General features: G+C 54.6%; 1 protein-coding gene across 8 annotated transcripts in view; it reads left to right on the forward strand.

The window, feature by feature from the left end:
- ARHGEF18 (Rho/Rac guanine nucleotide exchange factor 18) overlaps positions 1–16,569 on the forward strand; it is a 90,278-nt gene that overhangs the window by 19,196 nt on the left and 54,513 nt on the right. For 4 of the 8 annotated variants that reach the window (XM_070622789.1, XM_070622788.1, XM_070622785.1 and 1 more), the window contains exons 3-10: positions 3,748–4,007; positions 4,789–4,939; positions 5,652–5,766; positions 6,454–6,511; positions 6,800–6,844; positions 7,587–7,664; positions 8,679–8,781; positions 8,903–9,044. In XM_070622789.1, coding sequence (XP_070478890.1) covers positions 3,748–4,007; positions 4,789–4,939; positions 5,652–5,766; positions 6,454–6,511; positions 6,800–6,844; positions 7,587–7,664; positions 8,679–8,781; positions 8,903–9,044 — 952 coding nt within the window. Of the gene's footprint in view, positions 1–3,747; positions 4,008–4,785; positions 4,940–5,651; positions 5,767–6,453; positions 6,512–6,799; positions 6,845–7,586; positions 7,665–8,678; positions 8,782–8,902; positions 9,045–15,118; positions 15,264–16,569 lie in introns of those variants that run through there. The other 4 variants (XM_070622786.1, XM_070622784.1, XM_070622787.1 and 1 more) reach the window with 2 other exon arrangements.

Consider the following 16,569-nt stretch of genomic DNA (forward strand, 5'->3'; position numbering starts at 1 on the left):
GCCTCATCCTTTGCCGGGGACCTTGTACCTTTCCTCCAACATTTCCTGCGTGAGGAAAGATGGGAGCCGGCCAAAGGGGGCCTTTCTGGACATCTGACTAAACATTGTACGCTGACGCCCCACAGAGGATGCAAGAAATTCAGGCTCCCTGGACCCTGGAGAGCCTTAGGCGATGGGGTCCCCCGCTCAGACCCAGAGATGTCTCAGTAATCCCCACTCTGAAAGAAGGCTTACTGTGTGCAGATTTAGGTATTACACGGATAAACGTTTTTTTAAAAATGTGGTTATTTATCTTGTTGTATATTAAGAAAAAGTAGGTGGCCGGCCCGGTGGCCCAGCAGTTGAGGGCGCACGTTCCACTTCGGTGGCCCAGGGTTCGCCAGTTCAGATCCCGGGTGCACACATGGCACCGCTTGGCACGCCATGCTGTGGCAGGCATCCCACATATAAAGTAGAGGAAGATGGGCACGGATGTTAGCTCAGGGCCAGTCTTCCTCAGCAAAAAAGAGGAGGATTGGCAGCAGAAGTTAGCTCAGAACTAATCTTCCTCAAAAAGAAAAAAAGATCAGTGGGCACAAAGCAGAGATTCCAGAAGAAGGGAGGTCGTGGAAAACAGGATGGCGGGTCCTCAAAAAGTCAAACACCAAATACCCATAGGAGACAGCAATCCCACTTGTGGATCTCTATCCAAAGCAGGGACTCAGAGAGTCTCGCGCCCACATTCATAGCAGCGTGATTCACAGTGGCTAAAGGGTGGAAGCGACTCAAGTGCCCATCGGCGGATGAATGGATAAACACAATGTGGTTTTGTTTATATCTATACAGTGTGGTCCATCCATACAATGGGATGTTATTCGGCCTTAAAAAGGAAGGAAATTCTGAGACACGCTAGAATACGGATGAATCCCGAAAACGCGCTGCTAAGTGAAATAAACCAGACGTAAGAGGACACATGTGCGATTCCACTCAGATGAGGTCCCTGGGATAGGCAAATTCGGAGAGACGGACAGTAAATTAGAGGTTCCCAGCGGCTGGAGGAGGCGAGAGGGGGAGTGAGTGTTTAATAGGGACAGAGCTTCCGTTCGGGAGGGTGAAAAAAGTTCCAGAGACGGATGATGAGGATGATGGCACAACCACGTGAATGTGCTTAATGCCACTGAATTGGACACTCAAAAACGGTTAAAATGGTAAAGTTTATGTTATGTATATTTTACCAAAATAAAAAGAAGGGAGGGGTCAAAGCCATAGAGAGCTCCAAGTGGGTGAGGTCAGGGAAAAGAGGCCAGCCCCTACGGAGCTCCTCTTCCTCCTTCCAAGGCAGGTGTGGACGCTGCCACCTGCCTCCTGCCAGCCAAGATCCACAGCTGACCAAGGGCCTGGCTTTTGGTTGGCAGGTATTTTCTGTTTTAAATTGGAAGCATCTCTGAAAATTCCCCACATCAAGCTTTCCCAGCGATCTCCCTGTTCTCTTTCACCTAGTAAGGGCTGGCCCTGCCCGATCTAGTGGTCCAGCCCCAGGATCGCAAAACTGAGCAAGTACAATCGCAGGACCCCGAGTTAGATTTGAAGGCCAAATATTGCAATGTTTGGGATATACTTATACTACAAACAATATTTGTTGTTTATCTGAAATTCAAATTTAACGGGGTGTCCTGTATTTTATCTGGCATTCCTACCCTAGGGTCCTCCTGTAGAGTTCATGAAGGGGGCCAGGTCCCCTCAGTGACCCCCTTCAGGCCACCAATTGGGACAGTCCATCAAGGGCTGCCTGAGATCATATAGATGCCTGAGGCCACATCTCAGCGTTGGCTTTGTATGGAGCAAAGGAAGAGTCCCACCCACCCACCCACCTGCCCACCAAACCCTGTCTGAGGACAGTCCTAACAAAGGCCTGGAAAGGGACAGTCCTTGTCCTGCAGATCCGGATAGCCCAGAGGAGGAACACCTTGCCTAGCCTTGAGGAGTCAGGAAGACAGCCTGGAGGGCATGCCCAATCTGGGTTTTAAAGGATGAATAGGAGTTCGCTGGGCAAACTCTGGTTGGGCTGGGAGAAGAGGATCTCCAAGGAAAGGAAAAGGCAGGTACCCAGGCTAGAAAAATTGGCAAATAGAATGACTGAGACAGAGAGGGAGGAGAAGGGCATAGGAAGCAGAGGAAAAAGAAATAGAGAGGAGGGGGCCTGCCCCGTGGCTGAGTGGTTAAGTTCACGTGCTCTGCTTCAGCAGTCCAGGGTCCACGGGTTCAGATCCTGGGCGAGGACCTACACACCACTCATCTAGCCACGCTGTGGCAGCATCCCACATAGAAGAACTAGAATGATCTACAACTATGTACTGGGGCTTTAGGGAGAAAAAAGAAAAAGAAAATTGGCAACAGATGTTAGCTCAGAGCCAATCTTCCTCCTGGAAAAAAAAATAGAGAGAAGAGGAGGCAGAATAAGAAAGAGCATGGAGCTTGGATCCAGACAGCGGCCCCAGTTGAGTCTTTTTTTCCTCCCCGAGCCTCAGTCTCCTGATCCGGAAAGTGGAAGAACAATGCCCCCTGGTGGAATTGCTGTGGGCTTAGGCACAATGCACGCTTGGTTCCTGGTGCTCTGGCAGACGTGCATCATTGTCCACCCCTGTGTATCTCTGGTGTCAACAGCGCCTGGCACTCTGCTGCCAGAGTGGTGGGTGGGTGGGGACAGGAGGCTGCAGAGGGGCAGAAGCAGGAGGCGGCTGACCCTGGAGCCTTTTGCACTGTGCTGAGGAGGCTGGGCTTCTGCCTCTTGGCAGAACGGAGCTCAGATGTTCCAGACCCCCCTCTGGTAGGAGGGAGCAGGGCCGGGAAGAGGGGGAGGCCAGCGAGGTGAGCCGGACAAGTGAGGGGCCCAGACTGTCATTTCGTAACCTTTTGATCAGTTGTTCACTGTGGATCTCCTTGCATTATTTTTGAGGCTTTCTAAAAATATTGCATTAGGGTCCGCCCCGTGACCAAGTGGTTAAGTTTGCGCGCTCCGCTTCAGCAGCCCAGGGTTTGCTGGTTCAGATCCTGGACGCGGACATGGCACCGCTCATCAGGTCATGCTGAGGGGGCGTCCCACATGCCACAACTAGAAGGATCCACAATTAGAATATACAACTATGTACCAGGGGGCTTCCGGGAGAAGGAAAAAAGATTGGCAACAGATATTAGCTCGGTGCCAATCTTTAAAAACTATATATATACATATTGCATTAAAATGAAATTTGTCTTGATCTCCGAGTTTTGGGGCATCCCCTTCAATTTTGTGCCTGAGGCCAGCGCCTCACCTGTCTCACCCTTGTCCCGATCTGGAAGGGATACTTAGGGTGGGTGAGGGGACGCCCCAAGCAGCCCAGAGAGAAGCCTGGAAGCCCCAACACGGCCTGGAACCATCTGCCCTTAGCGTCAAGGATAACCTGCCTGTGCGCAGCGCTTACACGAATTGCGTTCGCGGACGTGACGTTCCGTGGGCGCAGCGGGCGGGGCAGAGGTCATCATGTCGGTTTCACCAGCAGATCAGACGAAACTCAAGCACAGACGTGGAATCAGGTCTGGAAGCCCAGGCTTTCCATCCCTTTTGGGGGACAAGGCCGTGAACGTCCAGGCAGTCTAAGAGCCATTCCTCCCCTCCCGCCGCGCAAAGGGTGCTGCGCCCAGGTTGGACGGGAGGGGGATGGGCAGGGTTTGGGTCCTGGGACTCCTGCTGCTCTGGGTTAATATCCTCTTCTCCCCACCCGCCTGCAGGAGGATGGTGTTCCAGGGCGGCTCAGCGAGAGCGCGGAGGACCTCAGCCTGGACCTGGGGGCGCTCCAGGGCAGCGAGTATCTTCAGGACCTGGGCTTTGGGGCCCTTTCCCATGGCGAGTCCAGGGAGGCCAGGGGCAGTGGATCCCCTGGTGAAGAAGCTGGAGGAGATTCGCCCTTCTCCAGCTCCGCACAGGCCCCGGACCAGCCACGGACGCGCAGCTGGGAGAGGGCACGGAGCTGCCCCGACAGCTGGCAGAGGTCAGCCCCCCACCGCCGCTGCTTCCATGACCCACCCCCAGGGCGGCCCGGAAACGCTGCCCCCTGCCTCTAGCTCGAGGGCCACTGTGGGTGTCTGCACTGTCAGAGGCAGCCCAAAAGGCCCTCTCTCCAAGACGCACATGCATGACGCACCCAGAGCCTGTGTGGGCACACGAATCCGGGTGCACAGACAAGCACGCATACGCCAAAGGAGCGTGCACAAGCACCAAGTGAAGACTGTGCCAGCGCTCCGCAGGCACCCACAAACCCAGATGTGCACACTTGCCCGCACACACTGGGTGTCCACGCCCACGCTCAACCTGCAAGCTTGCACACTCATGCATAGAAGGCTAAGTGTGTGACTTTTTGCACACCGGTTGCACATGTATGCACAAAGCCACAGATGTGCTTGTGATCAAAACACAGCTGTGTGCTCAGCTCCACACACGCCATAGTGGTGGCCCTGTACAGTGGAAGGGGGTGCTTTAGCCACCCCCACCCATCTCCCTCAACCCCCCCAAGTCACCCCAAATAAATCTAGTCTAGTCTGTGTAAACAGGGTGGGCCTGCGACACAAATGGAGCATCAGCAGACCGCCCCCCACAGGGTTCCCCTGATGACCCCTCCGATGTAGCAAGATCTGGATGCCTCTCTGTGCCCTGCCCCGGAAGGATCACCCCAGGTTCCCCCAAGCTCCTGGATGTGTGGCAGGCCAGGGATGGGGCAGCCGCCAGATGGAACAGACCCAGCAAAGCCCTGACTCTCTCCTTTCCCCCAGCAGGTTCAGCGCCGACACCTCAGCTGTGAATGACGGGCCCTGTCTCCCTCGGACGCTGGCTAGCCTTGCTCTCAACCAGCCGGGAGAGGGTCTGCAGGCCTGGACCCAGGAGTGTCTGCCTGGGGGCGGGACCCCAGCAGAACACTCTGGCAAGGTGGGTGCAGCCCGCAGCCGCCCCCCCCCCCCCCCACAATAACACACCCTTGGGCCCAGGAGCTGGTGCTGCGGCAAGAAAGGAGCATGTCTCCCATAGCTAGCAGGACTTACGAATCATGGCGGGGTTGTCCATGGTGTAGCCCCTGACTGGGGAGCGCTGAGTCCTGACATTACAGCCCAGGCCTGAGGGGCTTCACTGGGGCCGGGGCCACAGCATGGGATCCTTGACCACAAGTGCAACCCATGGGTTGGGGGGCAAGGGGACGTCTCCACATATCTGCAGCTGGAAGGAAGCAATGTCTGTGACTTGGGTCTGCAACTGGGTGGGGCTTGTCTTGGGTCTGGATTGCAGCCCATAGCTGGGGAATGCATGCTCTGGGCTGTGGCCTGTGCCAGGGGACCATGACCTGGGGGGAAATCCCTGACCACAGCTGGAATGTGTGGCTCAGAGTTTCAGGCCCCAGCTCACAGCTAGGGGGAATGTCCTTGGCCAGGACTGCCATCCATGACTGCGGAGGGGATGGCTGCAGCCCGGGGTTGCTATGGAGACTGAGCCCCGTGCTTCTGCCCTGTGGCTGGGGGGAGCCCTTACCTGCGCTGACGGGAGGCTGGGGCCCTGGCTGTGGCTGGGGACCCTCCATCTGGGGAGTCTGCCTGCAGCCTGGGGCTGCCTCCCTCCCCTGGCTTAGCAAGATGCTTATTCCCTGCAGGAATGTGACAGCCCCGAGAAAAAAGTGAGGTCACGGTCAGTTCCCGTGTCCTTCGATGAGATCAGCTTCCTGGGACTCTCTCCAGTTTTGGAGGTGCCCACTCCAGCTGTCGAAGGTAGCCAGGCCTGGGGGTTCCCTCATTCCAAACAAGTAGGGCAGGGGGTTTCTGCTGGAGGGTGCCCCGGATGGGGCCCCAGCTGGACCCCAGAGAAAGGAAAGGAGCGAAGGGGGCTTAGGGTCCCCTGGGCTGAATGCTGGGGGTCCTGGGGAAGGGTGGGCAGAGAAGGGAAGCAGCCTCCAGTATCTGCCCTCCCCCTCCCCAGGACCTCGAGCCAGGTAGACTGCACCATTGCAATGACCTTGCCCCCCGAGGGGCCTCTCTTCTTTCTCTTTCTATCTTTATCTCGCTCCTTGTCTCTGAATCCTAAGAGCTTGTGTCTCTCTGGTGTTAGACAGACTGCAATCTAAACCCAAATCTCTCACTTTCTAGCAAGTCTCAGAGCCTCGGCAGCTTTCTCTATAAAATGGGACCATCAGTGTATGTCCCTAGTGCCACCTGGAGGGTTCCCTGAGTGCCCATGTGCAAAGTGCTTAGCGCATCATAAGCTCTTGTAAGACACTTAGGACACCTCCGTCCCTGGCTGTGTGCCCTCTTCGCGCCTTTCCTCCCCGAGAGTGGCAGGCCCCATCTGGACGGTCTCCAGTTCTGCAGGGGTGGGTCAGGGGGTGCCCGGGCAGGGCTGGTCCCACCACAGAGCCCCCTCATCATGCCTGTGCCTCCTGGGGTGGGGACTGCTTCCAGGCCTGGAGCCGCCGGTGCTGGAGTGCATGGAAAAGGACCACGTGGAGCCGGATCGTGTGTGAGTGTCCGCCCTGGGGAGGGCGAGGGGTCCCAGTGGACAGCCAAGGGGTCAAGGCTGGGGTTCATCTCAGTCCCCCCATAACCTCTGTCTTCTCTCCCACACCATCCTTCTCCCAGGGGAGGGACCCAGGCCCCTCAGAAAGGTCCTGGACATAGCATCCAGAGAGGGTTGGGCTTCGGGGTAGGGTCTGCATCAGGACCCTGGGCCTGGTCAGGCCATCGCAACTCGTCTTGGGGAATATGCCTGTAATCTGGGGACCATGGGCTGTTTTTATCCCCCACCCAGGCTGATCGTCCAGCAGGTGCTTCAGGAACTTCGACAGTACCATGGGTGAGTGGGAAGGGGGACAGGTGTGAGGGCACAAGTGTGGGAGAGGACAGAAGTGGAGACAGGTAGTGGAGAAGGGTGGGGAACACAAGTTTGGGGGAACAGGCATGGTGGGACAGATGTAGAGGGACAAATATGAGAGACAGTTACAGGAGTGGACAGGCGTGGGAGTGGACAGGTGTGAAAGTGGACAGGTGTGGGAGTGGACAGGTGTTGGAGTGGACAGGTGTGGGGGAGTGGACAGGTGTAGAGGTGGACAGGTGTGGGAGTGGACAGGTGTGGGGGAGTGGACAGGTGTGGGAGTGGACAGGTGTAGAGGTGGACAGGTATGGGGGACAAGTGTGGAGAAGACACGAGGAAATGGGGAAAAAACGGATGCTGGAGAGGTGGGAGGAGGGACTGGTGTGGGAAGGACAAGGGACATGAGCTGCGGATCAAGCTACCAGTAGCCGGTGGGGTCCCTTTGTACAAATGAGAAAAAGTGCCTCTGTCCCGAGACACCGCCTCTGTTAGAAAGTCTTCCTGACACGCTGACTTGGTTCAACCAAGAGGTGTCAGCGCCCCCTGCTGGAAAGCCTGCCACAGTGCCCACGTGCACAAGCCCACGTCTGCAGGAATGGTGGGCTCTCGGAGGTGGCACCGGGTGCACACCTGTCCGCAGAAGCCCTGAGAGAGAGACAGGAAAGGGAGCAGCTGGGGGAGGAGGAGCTGCTGACCCTGGTGTCTGCCCTCTCTGATCCTGCAGGACCCGGCAGAGAGCTCGCCTGTCCGTCAGCCCTGGAGGAGCCCCCTCAAACCTCACCTGGTTTGAGTTCCTGTCTGAGTAAGTGCGCAGAGCTCCCCTTGTGGGCGGGGACAGCGCTGGATTCACACACACAAGTGTTTCCGGGCCTCTGTGCCTGGCCCTGTGCTGGGGGCAGGAGCTGGGGCCCCCATCCTCTCACTGGAACCACCAGGGCAGCAGTGGGGGGTGGCAGGGTCTCCTCATACACCCTGGGAGGGCAGAGGAAGACTTCCTGGAGGAGATGACAGCTTGAGCTGGGTTCTGATGGAAGAGTAGGAGTTCGCCAATATGTGGAGATAAGGATGGGGCAAAGCAAAAGGTGGCTTGCAGGGGAGCTGCAAAGCCCTGTGAGTGGTGTCAGGGTGGGGCTGAGAGGAGGGAGGGTGGGGGAAGTCAGCAGAGGCTAGATCAGCTCTGTGAAGCTGAGGAGCCCAGCTCTCTGGTGACTGATGGTGGTGAGCATGGACAGGGCTTGGGGGTGGGCACGGGGCGCACACTGGAGGTGTGGGATCTCCCTCCGGGGAATAGATTCCGCCAGAGCTGGATTTGTCTGTATTTTGACTGACTTAATAAGGATTTATTAAGTGAGGGTGTGTGAGTCTGTAATCCGGGAGAGGCATGATCGTGATCTGAGGCTGGAGTGTCGGGGAAGAAAGGGAGCAGGATTTGGGAGATACCCCAGAGGAAGAGTGGGCAGAATTTATAGGCTGATCAGATCGGGAGGGGAGGATGAATCAGAGGGAGGAGGCAGAGATGGACAGAGCCAAGGTTTCCAGCCCGGGCCCATCAAAGGACCTCAAGCTTGAGACCATATCACACTCCCATCTGCAAACCCAGTCCCTGAGGTTCCTGAAATTTCACAAACATTTGTGAATGTTTGTTGAATGAATAAGTGAGTGACAGAGTTAGGCTCCACGGAAGGGATGAAACCGCTAGAAAAGGAGGCCACAGCGAGACAGATTCCGGGTGGATCGCAGGAGGGACCCACAGGACTGACTCAGAATGGCCCTCTGGGTGTGCTGCCCAGTCCTCATCAATCTCCCCACTCCTTAGGAGTGAAGATGGAGCCAGCAAGATCGAGCGGAGCGACAGGAGCACCGGGGTGAAGCGTAGACTGAGCTCGCTCCGCAGTCGAGTCACCAGGCAGAAGGAGAAGGTGAGGGGAGACCCCCTCCGCCTTCCGCAGCTTGTGAGGGTGACCCTGGCCCCAGAGCCCTGTGATTCAAGGTGGGTCTGCGTACCCAGGGCATTCTAAGGCCCACCTCCATCCCCCACAGGGGAAGAGCCCGCTGCCTCTCAAGGACAAGGGTCAGGATGCTCAAGAGAGGAAGGAGTGTGTCAATGGGCACCAGCTGGCACACGGAAACTTCTCGGGCCACTCCAGCTGCCCCCTGTGCGGCCAGCCCTTTCTGAGCTCTGGTAAGTCCAGTGGCCTAGCCTGTCCCGCTGGATGGCAGCCACTTTCTCTCCTTCACTTCCTTGAAATCCTTCTGGCGGCCTCCTTTGCTCTTTGCATCCTCGTCCCCATTTCGCCCTTGCCAGGGGAGGGCTGACTTCGGCTCCCTGCAGAGCACAAGGGATTGGTCCCCAAGGGCAGGGACCATTTGATGAGCTCAGGGCCCGAAAAGTACCTTTAAGCCTCAGCTTTTGTCGTTGCAAAAATCCTCTTGCAAAAAACCAGACTCAGGCAGTGTCTTAGTTAGCTAGGGCTGCGTAACAAAGTATCACAATCTGGGTGGCTTCAACAGGTCTCAGAGTTCGGGAGAAGTCTAAGATCAAGGGGTCGGCAGGGCCAGGCTCCCTCTGACAGTGCCAGGGAGGGTCCATTCCAGGCCTCTCTCCTTTGGCCTGTGGCAGCAGAACTCTGGTCTTCATGTGACATTCTCCCTGTGTGTGTGTGTGTGTGTGTGTGTGTGTGTGTGTGTTTGTACGTCTGTGTTCCACTTTTCCCTTTTTATAAGGACACCAGGCTTATTGCATTCGGGGCCCACCCTACTGCAGTATGACCTCATCTGAACTAATTATATCGGCAATGACCCTGTTTCCAACTCAGACCACCCTCCGAGAGACAGCAACATATGAGTTTGGGCAGGAAGGGCACAATTCACCCCATAACAGGCAGCATCCTGCCTCCCAGGGCTCTCCAGGGAATAAGAGTGAGGGTCTTTGCTCACGAAAGAGTATTGGGTACCAAAGACCCTAAAGGGAGATGGCTCCGGTCTTTTCTGGGATTTAGAACTCTGCCTTTGTGAAAAACGAGCCCCACTTTGTAGGGAATGGAGACAAGGCGTTGGCAACTGTGTGTTAGAAAAGATGAGCGTGCAGCTGGCAGCGAGAATTCAGACGGTAGACTGTGTCTTGTGGGAATCACTCTAGTGTTGGGTTCGTCGAGACAGTGGCACTATTGATATTTGGGGCCATGTCATTCTCTGTTGTGGGGGCTGTCCTGTGCATTGTAGGATGTTGAGCGGCGTCCCTGGTTTCCGCCCACTAGATGCCAGTAGCATCCCTCCCGGGAGTCCTGACAAGCAAAAATGTCTCCAGATGTGGCGAAATGTCCCCTGCGGGGCAGAATTGTCCTGGGTGAGAATCAGTGGGCTAGTGAGATGGAGAACAGGCCTCAGGGTGGGCCGTGCAGGGAAAGCCACACCTCCACCCATGGGGCAGGTGCCTTCAGGTGACCTGAGCCTGAGCGGCAGGTTTTGTATTTCTTGGCTTTGCTGGCCCCACACGTGAGCCTTTTCCTTTTTCCTCGTTCCTCCCTCTTTCTGGAGCGCTGTCTGGCTGGCTGTGGGGCTGTGGCTGTCCTGCTGGCGGCTGCTGCTGTCAGGGCTGTCCTGTTTTGAGCTTTCCCTCCGTCAGATGACCTCCTACCTGCTTTCTGACACATGAGCTTTCTTCAGCCGAGGCTGGCGTGGGCTTTGCAAAGTCTTCAATGTACCGCCGACCTCAGCATCTTGAAGTCGTTTTAAGCAGCAGGTGACTTCCTGTTTCTGCTGACTTCCTGTTCTCTTCTTGGGGGACTGAGGTCTGTTGGATACGGGGGGCCTCCCTGGAGGGCCAGGATCAAGCCTTCAGAGCCCCATCTTGGCCATCAGTTTCAAGGGGCAGGTGGGAGGTTGGCCGAGGGAAGGATCCAGAACCGAGCCACAGACAGTCATAAACGAAGGCTGCTTTCACGCTACACCGGCAGAGTGGACTACTTTGCAACATGATCCGCAAAGCTCAAACTATTTACCGCGTGATTCTTTACAGAAAGTTTGTCGATCCCTGAGCCAGCTTACCTGGGGACAAGGAAGACCCAGCAAAGTGACTTACCATAGGCCACTGCTAGATCAATAAACCCTTTACAAATAGGACCTTGAAAGACCAGAGTTCCAACCCGGACTAATTTCCTGAATGTCACTCCGCAGTCACATAAGATTTTGCGCAAAGAATAAGAATGATAGGTAACATTACTGTACTGATCGCAAACACCCATGTGCTTTAAGTGGATTTCCTCATTAAGTCTCAGAACATCTCTATAAGATAGGTGTTGTCACTTCCCCTTTTACAGATGAGGAAACTGAGGCTCAAAGGAGTTAAGTTCTTGCCCAAGGTCCCAGAGTCAGGATTGGGACTCCTAGTCTGAGGCCCTGATTACCACTCCCCTACCACACTATGCCACTTGCTCTTTTTTTTATTATTATTATTAGTTTTTTTCTTATTTTTTTCCTTTTTTCTCCCCAAAGCCCCCCAGTACATAGTTGTGTATTTTAGTTGTGGGTCCTTCTAGCTGTGGCATGTGGGATGCTGCCTCAGCGTGGCTTGATGCGCAGTGCCATGTCCGCGCCCAGGATTCGAACCGACAAAACACTGGGGCTGCCTGCAGCGGAGCGCGTGAACTCAACCACTCAGCCATGGGGCCAGCCCGCCACTTGCTTTTTGTAAAAAATAAACTTTTAATTATTTTTTAGGTGTACCAAAGGCAAAATTTTCTATTTCAAAAGAAAATTAAATGACAGCTACCTGAAGAACATAAGTTTAAGATACCAAAGATGCTTTGTTGTTTGATGCGCTTATTGTCAATATTTGGGGCCATTTTTAGGGTTTTCCCCCAAAATGGCATTAATAGTAGCTCTGTACAATAATATTTAAAATAACAGGAAAATGAAAACCCGTTTCTGCCCGATTTTTGCAACTGTTCTAAAGACAGCGAACTCGTGCTTAGTTGTTTTTCCTTTGCTTTCAAATAAGCTACTAGTAATCCTAAACCAGGCGAAAATGTATTGTTCTTGGATTGAATATAAGCATTCATATTTGCAAAAATGTTTTGCAATGTGTCCTTGGCTTCTAGAAAAGCCTAAAATAGCTACTGAGAGACTAGAGTTTATTTTCAAATTCTGAGACTGGCTTCCAGTAATCTCTTATCAGTGGACTTTGTGGCGAAATACCAGATACTAAGGATCACACTGGATTTCTTGGTATAACCACGAACCTGTTATTGATTGCTTTCTGCGGCTGGTATAAACCAGTGAGGAATCGAGTCTAGAGTACAATGCAAGACAGGCAGGAGTGATAGCTTAACGTTTTGTTTTGTTACAGGAAAAGTCAACACTGAAAATATGCGCTAGAAAAACTAACACCTACTTAGAGAGTTTAACATTCTAGCAAACCAAAAGGTCAAACTTCAAAATGACCAAACGGGTAACTTGTAGCTGGAATATTTTGCTACATTTTGCCATTGTATCTTAACTTAGATTATACCTGTCTGAGGAGTCTTGGCACCATCTTGGCACAAGAAACGAACTTCTCCTGCCTCTCTGGGGGCGGGGGACCCTTTTTCTTCTCTAAACTTTTAATTTGAGATTTACAGAAAAGTACAAAGAGAGAAGAGAGAATTCCCTTGTACCTGTCACCTGCTTCCCCTCTTGTTAACATCTTATATGACCACAGCACATTTGTCACAACTTAGGAACCAACATTGGTACCGTATTATTAACCAAACTACAGATTTTATTCAGATTTCACCAGCTTTTTGTTGTTGTTAGGTTCTCTTTCTGTTTCAGGATCCAATTCAGGATACTACATTATCTTTAACCAGCCTCTCTCCCCAGTCTTTCTGGTCTGTGAATCACCCTGCAGGTAATTATGGAAGGTGGGTCTCCAGGGTAAAACTGAGATGCTTTCCCAGAGACCAGCTCCACTACAGAACACCATTCCAGACGTCCTGTTCCTGGCCTTGACCTTTGAGGCCCTTCGTGGTCTGACCCCGCCTACTCCTCCGCCCTTCTCTCCCACTGCTATGCCACCCACACATCACGGCCCAGCCACCCTGAAGTCTCGCGGCTGCCCATGCATATCACCTGAGCCTTGCTCATGCAGTGCTGTTCTGGAACTCCCTCCGCCACCTAACTCTTACTCATCCATTAAGACAAAGAGCAGGTCCACCTCCCCCCAGGAAGCCTGCACTGGGTGACTGTGTCAGTAAGTGTCTGAGTTCCTTTTGGGCTGGTTGCTGTCAGCTGATGGGTCATTTTGCTCCCCAGGGGACATTTGGCAATGTCTGGAGATATTTTTGGTTGTCAGGAATGGGGGTACTACTACTGGCATCTCGTGGGTAGAACCAGGGATGCTGGTCAACATCCTCCAGTGCTCAGGACAGGCCTCCCACAGAGAATTAGCCAGCACCAATTGTTGATAGCGCCGAAACAGAAACTCTGCTGTAGATTTAAGATCCCTGTGTCTCCTTAGCTCCCAGCAGAATCCCTGGCCCATGATAAGGACTCGATAAACGCAGAATGGTTGGACGGATAAAAGAAAGATGAGAGACACCTCTCCTTCCTGCCAGGCTCCTTGAGAAAGTCGGTTTCTACATTTAGGGGAAAACTGTGTCAACCTGAAGGTTTCTATAACCAAGGTGGCTAGAGAAATAAGGATCATGCCACTCTTCCTGCTTAAAATCTTCAATGGCTCCCCATTGCCTTTGGAATACAGTTCAAAAGTCATAGGAATTCAGAGAGTAAACATTTACCAATCCATTGAGACCTCAAAAAGACCTGTGTCTGGGCTTCTGAACTCAATTGGGATGGCTTATCTGATGAAGCATGTCCTTGTACTTCTGGAACCTCCAGTTCTGTGGGCACACTTCCTCTCTTGACCACAAACTGCAGTTAAACTGAAGGCAGGACTCTGCCACCCACTTCTGAACTGAGGGCTCTTGACCACAGATTGTGGGTGTTTTGAAGTGAGTTGCGTTTGGGGAGATCTTGACCCGCTTGAGCAGCTTGGACCTTGAGTGAGAGGGGCTGGCTCCTCTCCTGGTTACCGCCCGACTGCTCCACCTGTGGGGGACCTGGATCGGACAAGCGGTCTCAGGGCTGGGATGCCTGATAGCACCTGAGTGGGTGCTGGCACTGGGGGAGGTATCTGGTATTATCTACAGGTGTCTACACACACCTGCGTGTAGGTGTCTGGCATGTGTTTCAGACTCTGAACACCTGTTTGGGGGTATCTGATAGCATCTGTATTGGGGATATCTGGTATGTTTTGGGGCGTACCTAAAAGTTCCCATGTAGGGTCTCTGATATGTTTCTGGATGTCTAAAGGCGTATTTGGGGGTATTTGATGGCTCCTGGGTGAAGGTGTCTGGTACTTTTGAGCTAGTGGCATGATTTTCAGCTTCTGAATAGTTTCAGGATGTCTAACAGACCTAGGTGGGGTGTCTGACCTATATTTGGGTACCTGGAAGCATGTTTGAGTATCTGATGGCACTGCCTGGATGTCTGGTATGCATTTGGGGTATCTGGTGGTACCTATGTTGGAGTGTCTGGGACCACCAGAGAAGCATATGATGTATTATTCCCAGACTTGTAGTCTACCTTCCTATGATCTACGCTTCCTGCAAACTACGCTGCCCCTTCCTCACACGTGAGACCTGTTCTCTCCATTTCTTGTATACCCCTCTCAGACTTCTCGCTCCCAGACTTGCCCCCCTTAGATATCCCCAGGTGCCCGCTGGCTCCCCTCTTCAGCCACCCCTGATGCTCCCCAGACCTGCTGTCCTCCCCCAGAAGCCCCACTAATCACCCAGGCCCCCCTAATCACGTTGACCCCACAAAACGGCCCCAGCCCTGCCGATCTCCCCTAAGGACCCCCCTAGGCTCCCCCTAGCCTGGCGATCTCCCCTCAAGATCACCCCTGAAGCCCCCCGGGGCCCCGCTAATCACCCAGCCCCCGCTGACCCAACAAAACGCCACCCAACCCCGCGGATCTCCCCTCAGCACCCCCTCCAGGCGCCCCCAGCCCCGCTGGCCCGCCCCTCAAGGATCGCCCTCACCTTCATCGCAGGTACCCTCCCCCTTCCCTCCGCGCGCCCCTACAAGCCCAGCCGGACGTCCCCCGCCCGCCGCCCCAAGCTCAGCCCGAGGCAAAGTCCGCGGTCCCGGGGACCCTCTGGCGCGGGAGGCCCCGCCCCCTTCCGGGCCCACACCCTCTGACCCGCCCTCGAGGGAGGGGCCGCGCATGCGCAACTCGGCGGCGCGGCTTCCCGCTTCCGGCTCGGTACTGGGGGCGGCTGTGGATCCGGGGAGGCTGGGCTGCAGCGGCCGCGGCGGCGGCGGTGGCGGCGGCGATCGGGCTTCGGGGGACCCGGCCGAGGTGAGGACGGCGGGGCGGCCCCGAGGAGCACGGGGCTCGGGAGGGAGGCCTCGGGCCCCGGGAAGGCGCCGTCGGGCCCCGGGGGCGGTCTCGGGCGCGGGACCCCCGGGGTGGCGTCGGCCTCAGGCCGGGCCCCCGTGGACTCCTCCAGGCTGGCGGCGGGTCCTGCAGCGCAGGCGGCCCTTTCGGTGCAGGTGGGGTCCGTTTGGCGAATGCAGGGATGCAGACGATGCCTGCCGGCCCCATCCGAGCCCCACCCCTCGGGCGGTGCAACTTCGCCTCGTTCGGGAGAGAAAGGTCACCGGGCTCTAGGTGCAGGGGCGCTGGGGGCAGGACCAGGGATGCAGCTGTAACCATCCCAGTAACCAGCACTGGCGTCCATCAGGCCTCCGGGGAGCTCTCACGCCCTGGGGCAAACGTCCTTCCTGCCAGTGGACGTTGGGGCAAGGAAAGCACACCAAGGGGGTGTGTGCTTCGGGTTTTCCTTACCCCTCTCTCCAGTTTCTTTCTCGTGGAAGAATTTAGATGGTGCATTGCAGGCGGGGAGGAGAGGCCCGTGGTCCTTGCACGGTTGGTTTGCTGTCTTCCTCCTGTCTTTCTAACCTGTTGCTCTGTTGAGATCGAAGCCGCAGAAGAGATACCCCGCCCAGAGGGTAAAAAGTTTCTTGAAGTTTTACCAAGGAAGTGGAAGACGCTACTTGCCTCGCTTTGGCTCATTCAGGGAGAGCGGAACTCCAGCCAGGATCTTTTTAAAAGGCTCTTCTCTTCTTGTTGACTAGAGAGAGTTCAGGGCAGTGTACACAGCCTATGGCCGAGGGCGATTTGGGATGATTTGCAGGCATCTCGGTGAATGATTAATCCTGGAACTGTATGGAGAAGTGTCAAGAGCGCAGGCGTGAGTGACAAGTCAGATCTGGGTTCTGGTCCCAGTGTCCACCATATATTAGCCGTGAAACCTCGATAGGCCTCTGTCTTCCCCTCTTTAAACTGGGAATAACGGTTGGTTGGGGGTTTGATGACATAATATGTGTAAGGTGCATAGTGGAGTGCCTGGCTTATGGCGAATGTTCGATAAGTGTTGTATGTTCTATGCATGTGTGCGTGCCCCGAGGCCTGTATTCTCAGGTTGACATTCCAAGTAATAAAGAGTCTGGAAAATCAGCATCTGAGTTGTTGTTCTGACTAAGTCAGAGTTTACGTTTTATCAGTAATTTATTATTTCTGTGGTTCAGGCCCTTTGGAGAAAAAAGTTGTTCTAAAGCGAGGAAGAGCATACAGCCGGAAGGCAGAATAAATGTAATTCTTG

This window comes from Equus przewalskii, chromosome 6 (genome assembly GCF_037783145.1).
Source record: "Equus przewalskii isolate Varuska chromosome 6, EquPr2, whole genome shotgun sequence".
NCBI lineage: Eukaryota > Metazoa > Chordata > Mammalia > Perissodactyla > Equidae > Equus > Equus przewalskii.